Below are 9,258 nucleotides of genomic sequence, written 5' to 3'. Positions count from 1 at the left end.
GTGGTTAACTGTGGGCGACCTAGACTGCCTTGCTAGTTCACTTATCGGAAAAAGGTACGGATTCTTTGGTCTTCTCATCAGAGTATTTTTTTATCATATCCGTCTACATGGCCTAAGTTTCTGTACTCTGTCACCCGAGCATGTCTGGCTTGCCGTTTGGGCGTCAACGGCATGGCACTTATCGTGACAGTGCGTAATAAAAGTTCACGGCGTCTCTAGTTTGTGCTTGTGTAGCACCTGGCCCCTAGAGGCGTATAGATCGATCTTAGCTCTGAGTCTGAGTTTGTTGTCTGGAGATTGGAATAATGGGTGAACGCCACACTCACCATCTCATAGGTGCATGGACTAGCTAGCTATGTACCCGTCTGTTTAGGCTCGTGGGTGCTTCCGTCTCACGTGACTTGGTTTGTTGTTATTTGTAGTCACGTAGTTTGATATCTGTTTCTGATCTGATATGTTTATAATATTGTCTGGTATGCTTTGTATGTCTGATTATGTTCTGCCTCAGATTATGTTCAGTATTTGTTCAAGTATCAGTTTTGGTTTTGTGGTCAGAAATTTCATATTTCCTTCTTTATGTCATTTCTTTACTTGTACTATTTGATTTTTCCGTTACTGGGCAACCTTTGGCTCAACCGTAGTTTTCTTTGTTGTGTTTTTCTTAATTGTTGACAGGTAATCCGGGGAATGTTGGGAACTAGTGATGAGGAGAGTAAAATGCGGTTCAAGAATAAAGACTTTTATTTATAAGTATTTTGAATTAACTAATACTTAGGATTCTTGGTTTGTTTTCGAAACCTTTGGTTGTCTTTTGGATCCTACGTTTCATCTTTAAACGGATTGTGTTTGGTTTTTGATATCTGTAATAGTGACACGTCAGCCCTATTCGGGTCGGGGTGTTACAGTATATATATTATGCGACTACTTTATACGGGTCGTATATAGCTATACGGCTCATATACAATGAATTTCCTTTATTTCATTGTTTTATTACTATTTGACGCGACGTATTATTCCTCGATTCACGTGCGAGTAGACGTAAGATTCTCTGATTCAATGTTATATTCCTCGATTCTCGTGCGAGTTATGTGATTAGACGTTAGATTCCTCGATATTCGTGCGAGTTATTTGATTCGACGTTAGATTTCTCGATTCGCGTGTTAATCATTTGAAACAATGTAATATTCCGTAAAATTCTCTATATAAACGACACTAATTTCATTCATTTTCATTCAAGTTCTATTCGTTTCTTCTATTTTTCTCTGTATTCAAATTATTTACGCTATAATGTCGGGTTGGGGTAACTTTTTAATGTGTTTGATAACGAGGCGAATCAGGGGAGTTATGATAACACTGAAGATAACAAAGCGGGCATGTTTGATTTGAATGCTCCGTTCGATCCCATGCTTGCGTCTGATGCAGGTCAGGATACTTGGGGTTTGGATGCAATTCAGCCTAATTATGCTGGTTATTATCCATCGCAACACCCGGTTAATTTTGAAGCCCCTCCTGTTAGTTTTGGACCGCCGACTGATAGGTCTCAGTCTCCTCCCATAAGTGATGGACCGCCGGAGGGTCCAAATACTGACCAGGAACGTAGTGAGTTTCAAAACAAGCAGGTATAACATTTAATTATACGTTTATTTGTTGTACGTTAACTTTTTTAGTGTTTTTACGTTTGATGTTGTTTTTATTAAAACCTTAGATTAGGGTTGCTCAACGGGTCGTGTTCGCGGGTTGGTGGGTTCAACCCGACCTGAACCTGAAAATTTTACACAAACCCGAACTCGAAAATCGTATCATACATAAGAATCCGAACATGACCCGAACTTTCATGGGTTGACCCGAACATGACCCATTAAACCCGAATTTTTATATTTTTTTCTGAAATTAATATATTAAAGTTAAAATTTACTTAAAAAATACAAATATATATAATAATATCATATTTAAATTATGAAATCTATGTTAATTTCTCTTTTTAACTTATAATCATGGCATAAAAATACGCACTCCATTTAATTTATGACGTAGAATATATTGTTAAAAAAATATAATATAGTATAAATGTGCAACGGGTCAACCCGCCAACCCGACCATGTTGACCCGAACCCGACCCGTTAACCCAAACGGGTTCTCAGGTTCAACCTGAAACTGACCCGAACCCGTTTATACTAAAGCTAAACCGATTGGTTAATCATTTGAGTTAATCATTAATTGACACATATAAGTGTTTTCGTTAGAAATTCGCTAGCATGGATGAATTGGTAGAGTGGTGTAGAGACGTTGGACGCGTAAATGGCTAGGCCCTCGTCACCAAACGCACCATCTACGATAAAGATGGCAGCGGTCAGCCGTTAAAAATTTGGCTTACGTGCGATTGTGCCGGCGAGTACAAATCAACAGCCACGGTCAGACGCAGCGGGACCAGGAAAACCGGTTGCAAGTTCCAACTGATCGAGGCATACAAAAAGAGGTTAGGTTATTGGGATCTAAGGGTTGGGGAAGCTAAACATAACCACGAACCATTTCTGTATCCAGAGGGTCATCCGTCCCTAATGAGGTTGACTCCATTAGAAGAGAGGACGGTGGAGCAAATGATGCATCAGAACATAAAACCACGAGACATTCTTGCTGCCATTAAAGAACAGAACCCCCATAATGTCTCAACAAGAAACACCATATACAACGCTCGGGCCAAATTGGGTCGAATGGAACAAGTCAGCGAGACTCCAATGCAGATACTTTTTGACCGATTGGAGAAGGTTGGGTTTGTTTTCTTACCATAGAACATCTCAAAACGGCGAACGGGTCGAGGATGTTTTCTTCATCCACCCGGAGTCGAACATGTTGTGGCGCCTTCCCGCATGTGTTGCTTATAGACTCCACCTACAAGACGAATCGGTACAAAATGCCGCTAGTCCAGATTATCGGTGTTACATCCACGTTGATCTCGTTTTGCATTGCTCATGCGTTCATAAACAACGAGAAACAGGAAAACTTCACATGGGTTCTACAGAGGTTGAAACACTCATTAGACAGTGTTATGGAACCCCGTGTAATAGTAACCGATAGAGATCGCACCCTAATAAACGCATGTGCAACTGTGTTTCCCAAGGCTAGACATTCATTGTGTAGGTGGCACATACAGCAAAACATCTTCAAGCATTGCAGGCAAAGCTTTAAAACAGATGATAGTTGGACCAGGTTTCTTTACAAGTGGGGCGAGCTAATTAACTCAACGACCGATCATGACTACAACTATTGGTACGAGCGAATACGATCAAGGTTGCCACGCAAAAAAAACCGACCGTAAATTTTATATTATTTTTGTTTAATAATCGTATTTATTTGACTTTTCTTAGCTGCACTTGACTTTGATTACAGAGATTATGGACTATTTGGATTCAATCTGGTTACAACCATATAGAGACCGGTTTGTTTCGTTCTGGAGCGACCAACATCTGAACTTCGGTCAACGTACAACGAACAGGGCAGAGGGTCAACATACCCTTTTGAAGAAGTACCTAGGCGACTCTAATTACACCCTGGAGAAAGTGGTACCACTTATTGATAAGCTCATAAGAAACCAGGTGACAGAAATCAAAGGCAACATTGAAACAAGCAGGAGCCGAACATTGGGTCAACACAACAAACCAATATTTAATCTCCTACGAAAGAAGGATTCTCATGCCTGCCTAGAGTTGATATCCGATGAATTAAAACAAATAGAAAAATTAAAGTTATATAACGGTACATGCGCGTGCCGTTTGTATACAAGCTCTGGGTTTTCGTGCGCGTGTCGGTTGGAACCGTATACAACGAATGGTAGTACATTATTCGACCAACCACATTTTATAATCATAGCATTTCATCACGCAAAATCTTATTGACGTTTTATGTTGTTTGTTGATATGTTTCTTAGGTCAAATGATCCCGTTGGAGTTGATAGACCCTTTTTGGAGAAAGTTAAATTTGGACCCCATACTGAAACCGAGCGAGGTGGACTCTTTCAACTTAGACGGCGAACTTGCGCTTCTCAAACAACATTTAAGTGTCCAGCCGAGAGAAGTCAAGAATGTAACATCCGTCAAAATCGGACCTCCGAAATCCGACCCGGATTGTAAAACCGGACCTTTATCAATAAAATAAAAATAAGAATTTATATTACTCTATTTATTATGTAATTAATGGTCACATGTTGCATCGGATTAAAACCGGAATAAAAACGATAGTTTATAAGCGAAACTCGATTAGTTCGGTTAATAACTTTAAGGGAAATAATTAACTACGTTGAAAATGGTAGTTAAAACAAGTTTTAAACTTAAAAGGGTGAAACTGTCAAAATACCAAAGTTATTAGCTGAGGGTTGTTTTGTAATTAATGGAAACTAAAGTTAAAACAAAGCAAATAACTAAGTTAATCAACTCAGTTAGTTTTTTTTTTAATTTAAAGAAGTTAACTGAGTTAGTATGTTAGTTAACTGAAGTCATACGTTAAGAGTTGTTTTCTAAATATAAGCTAACTAGGTTTTTTATTAGCATTTGAGAAAATATAGGGGTTATTGAAGTATTAAGCTGAAACCTTATACAAAAGAAAAACAAAATGTGCAAGGGAGCAGATTCGAACCCGGAACCCCTCCTATATCAACCAATGCGCATACCAGTTGGACTACATGCAACTGATGACGGAAACTCATTCGTTATCATTTTATATTAACCCGATCGGAGACCTGAATCTCTTTCTTCTTCACTGTGACGCGAATCATGAACGAGGCACCAAACCGATTGAGTTTCTTATGACGTTTTGACTTCTTTCAGGTCCATATCACGTCACAGTATTAGGGGGGATCCGTTTCATGTCATAAATTCATTCGTTAATGCCCTTTAATTAACTTAATGAATCTAAAATCCTTACACCATTAGAGTTTTTGTTAAACAATGTTGGGTTCTTTTTCAAAACATAAAATTGTTTCGTGAGACTTATACCACTCGAATCTCCTGCAAAAACAAAGCAAAACCCCACTGAAATTTCCTTGTTTCATCACCTCTACAACACGAATTTAATCGAAGAATATTCTAGGGCTTGTAACTTGTGTGGATGATATCTCCTTCAATTCTCAACATTTTCAGGTGATTCCAAAGCCCAACTTGCTTAATTTTTCATTTTCTACAAAAGCCCTCTATCAATTTCAGTAATAGAAGGCTAATTTATCTGAATTTATTTTTAGTTGAAATTAGGGTTCTTCATGCATAGAATTTGGGCTTTTAGATTTAGACCTACGTTTTGATGAAATTGAAAGTATAATGTTGTTATATATCATATTAGAATGTGATGTGTAAACTTTGGGAATTTTTAGATATCAAATTGGAATTTTGGTGAATTAAATATATTTGAATCGCTAGTTAAATCAAATAAAAATACAAGATAGTCTTATATAAATTCAATAAATATTTTTATTGATTATTTCAGGTTATATCAACACTATGAAATTTCTATTTAATTTTTCCTTATTTTGTTTTGGGAATTCATGAATTTATTTTGGATTTATACATGTTTTAATTATTTAAAAATACTAGTTTATCACAAATAAATTCTATAAATATTATTGCTGATTTTTTTTATAGATTCTATAGTTGTTTTGAGACTCTTATACAAATTTTCTATAATTTTAGATAATTCTCTTTTTAATGGATTAATGGATTTTCATTTAAGTAAATAAAATTTCTTTATAAAATTTATTAGTTTAAATTAAAACATGTGATAACCATGAAATCAAAGGTATGATTTTGTTAGATAAATTCTATTAATTAATCAAAACTGATAGCATTTAATGAATATGATAACATACTAAATTGATTATTACTACATAATTAATCATGACTTTTTATATAAGTATCGATTTATCTATTATATTGAATAATCATTTAAGCCCCAAATAGGAGAACCCAAATTCCTAAAAATTTATAAGTTCCTTTCGTTTAGTATTTCGTTTATTTAGAATCTTGGTTATATTTATTCTAGGGTGATTTAGTCAATTGTTATATCTCGTGTACTCGTGCGATAATTCTCGTGGATTAACTCTTCGCAACCTGTGAGTAATTTCTTCCACTTTCTCCTTTTTAACTTTTTCAAATTTTGGGGTGCATCATGTTACATTTTTCGATTTACTTAACATGCTATGATCAAGTGTGTGACAACTCGAACTTTAGACTTGCTTTGATGTAATGATACGTGTTTATGAAAACGTTATTGATTGAATGAATACTTGATATGTGATGTTATGTGCCTTATGTGTATGTATGTTATGTGAATGTTACACGAACCTGAACCGCACAACACTACATTCGAGTGCACAAGCCCTTTGGGCCACACCTTGTTTACGGATCCTTTAGGCAACCGAGTGGGCTCGGCCCACTCCCCACTCGCAAGCACCAAAACCTTTTGGTAAGGGTTTGATTCTCATTATTGTTACAAACACAAGAAAACACACACAACCCTACCTCTCATTCTCTCTCTCGTCTCCTCTTAGAACCGGCCGAGACTTTCCTTGTTCATCCTACAATTCGGATCCTACAATTCGGTAAGTGTCTCATTAATGGCTAGTACTATATGTGATGTTGTTAATTATCGGATTTACATGATCGGTTAGGGTTTTGATAGTGATTCGGTTGATATGTAGTATGATATTTGTGTACATGATAAACGGATTGAAGTCGCCATCCTTGTTATGGACCTTGTTGTAAATCAGATTGTATGATTAGAACCGAATAAGATACAAATCGGCTGTTATGTATTGTTTGATCGGATACGTTGATATGATTCTTGAATGCATGATCTAGTCTAATCGGGTATGATGTTGTTTGATAACCGGTTGTGATTAAAGAATTAGGTTGCATGCTAGTATGATGATATGGTTAGGAATCGGTTTAGTTTTGATGCTGTTCTTGAACATGATATGAACAGGTTGAATGTGTTTTGAAACTGATTAAATTATGAGTTTGATCTGATTTCCGAAACTGCCAAACTTGTTTGCTGAATTTACGGAAGTGATTGGGATTGAATTTAGGAAATCAGGAAATCAGTTACACACTGGGTTGCGACTCAGATTGCGAGTCGAAACCTCATGGTCACGACTCGAGACCACAACAGCACAAGCCGAGACCATGGTTGCGAGTCCCGTTGCGACTCGTAACCGGACCATGATGAGCCGAAATCACCATTGCGACTCGCAACCTCCTGTTGCGACTCGTAATCAGCTGTTGTGACTCGTAATCCCGGTTGCGACTCGAGATCGCCGGTTGCGACTCGAGACTAGCTGCACGTACACTGTTTTGGGCCTACACTGTCACGGGCCCAATCTTATGACTGTTATGTTATTGGACTGCTTATCTGTTGGGCCGATATGTTATTTGGGCTGTTTATCATTCAGACTTAGATATTTGAATCACACGAGTGGTGTTTGTGACATGTTGACTGTTTACATGCATGAGTGTATACCATGATTCTATACGTGTATTACCTCAGTCAAAACCTGACTTGCATAATAACCATGATAGGACGTGGTTGACCATTTACTTGCTACCTGTACTCTTTGTGTATCTGCCGAGCAAACCAAGGTGAGTTCACACAGCCAAGGCATGGGATTCCCGGGTTGGGAATTGGGTTGGATATGTTATTGTTAAAAGAGTTACTCGTACTTACGCATTCTCTAGACTATAGACCATCGTCCTCAGGTTAGTCAGGACACGTTACGTAAAGCCTACGTAACCCAGTATTTGCCATTTGTCTCCCGGGTCGGGAGGACACGTTACGTAAAGCCTACGTAACCCAATACCATCCACTGGCTTCCAGGTCGGAAGGCCACGCTGCGTAAAGCCTACGTAGCCCCCACGCGTACCATGTCCTCGGGGAAGGGCACGTCACGTAAAGCCTACGTGACCCAGTACGTATTCCTGTTCTCGGTAAAGAAGAACACATGGTCGGAAGTTAGTCTAGTAAGTACCGTTAATGAGAAGCCCTCATTAGCAAGGATAAACGTGGGAAGCCCCCACCAGTGATATGAACACAAGGTTTGGGAAGCCCCCACCTTTAGTACACACTAGTATGGGAAGCCCCCACTAGTTATACTTATGCACTATGTTATGAACTTACTTTCTGTGAACTCGCTCAACTAGTTTGTTGATTATTTGCTGCATGCCTTGCAGGACCGTAGGTATACTTGGGGCTTGCACCAGAGGAGAAGCGGGTCGTTGTGGACAAGAACATGCGAATGCTTATTAAACACTTTTACATTCACACATTGATACTTATGTTTTGGGTTTTACATTTAATGCTTCCGCTACATATACAACGTTTGGTTTTGAACATCAATTATGTCTATGGTTACTATTAAATGCTATGTTTGATATAATTGGTGGCTTGATCCTGGTCAGTCACGCTCCCAAGCGGTGGTACTCCGCGGGTGGATTTTGGGGGTGTGACAGATTGGTATCAGAGCCAGGACCGGACCGGTGGTGCCAGGTCTCGCGAGGACGCTGGACCCCTTTAGGGGGGTGGATTGTGATATCCCACATCGGTTGTGAAGGGGAACGGAGGCTTCCTTATAAGGGGCTTGATACCTTCACCATCATGACGCGTTTTAAAGCCGTGAGGGGCGGACGCTGAGAGCGTGCTGGCTGCCAAAGCGGACAATATCATGGTGCGGTTACGCTGGGCTGTTACAGATGTAATCAGAGCCATTGGTTATAGAGAACTTGGTTTTAATTTGGGAAAACGTTTTTATTAAAACTGGACTATAACCAGTACAGTGCTCTCAACGATCCACAACGACGCTTCGCTCCACGTGCAAGACTCGACGTCCTAGGTAATAAGGTTTACGTTTATTGCCTGTTTGCTAGAACTGTTTAGAACTTTGCTCGCATTACGTTTAGATACACATGATACTATAGCATGAGAATCCCTACGTGCTTACACTTTTCTGTCATCGCCCTACTCGCGAACCACTCTCATTTACGTTACTTTTATTATGAAGATCATGTCTGGACGAATCAACATGACACAAGCCCAGCTAGAGGCTCTCGTTCAAGCGCAAGTTGCTGCGGCAGTTGCAGCAGCTCAAGCAGGTAGTATATCCTGCAGTATAGGCACACACTAGGATCTTTAGATCCTACATTAACACTCGTATTTAACTTCGTCCTATTCGTACACAATAGGTCAACACGCGCAGCAGCCTGTCTGCACTTTCAAGAACTTCAT

The 9,258-nt window shown here is 39.0% G+C and overlaps 1 protein-coding gene across 1 annotated transcript; it reads left to right on the top strand.

The window, feature by feature from the left end:
- Positions 1-1,373: 1,373 nt before the first annotated feature.
- Positions 1,374-2,789, top strand: LOC110907302. Its single transcript, XM_022152301.1, has 2 exons — positions 1,374-1,619; positions 2,307-2,789. The coding sequence occupies exons 1-2, from the start codon at positions 1,374-1,376 to the stop codon at positions 2,787-2,789; spliced, it is 729 nt and encodes a 242-aa protein (XP_022007993.1).
- The last annotated feature ends 6,469 nt before the right edge of the window (positions 2,790-9,258 follow it).

The sequence above is a fragment of the Helianthus annuus genome, chromosome 14 (genome assembly GCF_002127325.2).
Source record: "Helianthus annuus cultivar XRQ/B chromosome 14, HanXRQr2.0-SUNRISE, whole genome shotgun sequence".
Lineage (NCBI taxonomy): Eukaryota > Viridiplantae > Streptophyta > Magnoliopsida > Asterales > Asteraceae > Helianthus > Helianthus annuus.
This window is presented reverse-complemented; position numbering and strand designations above follow the sequence as displayed.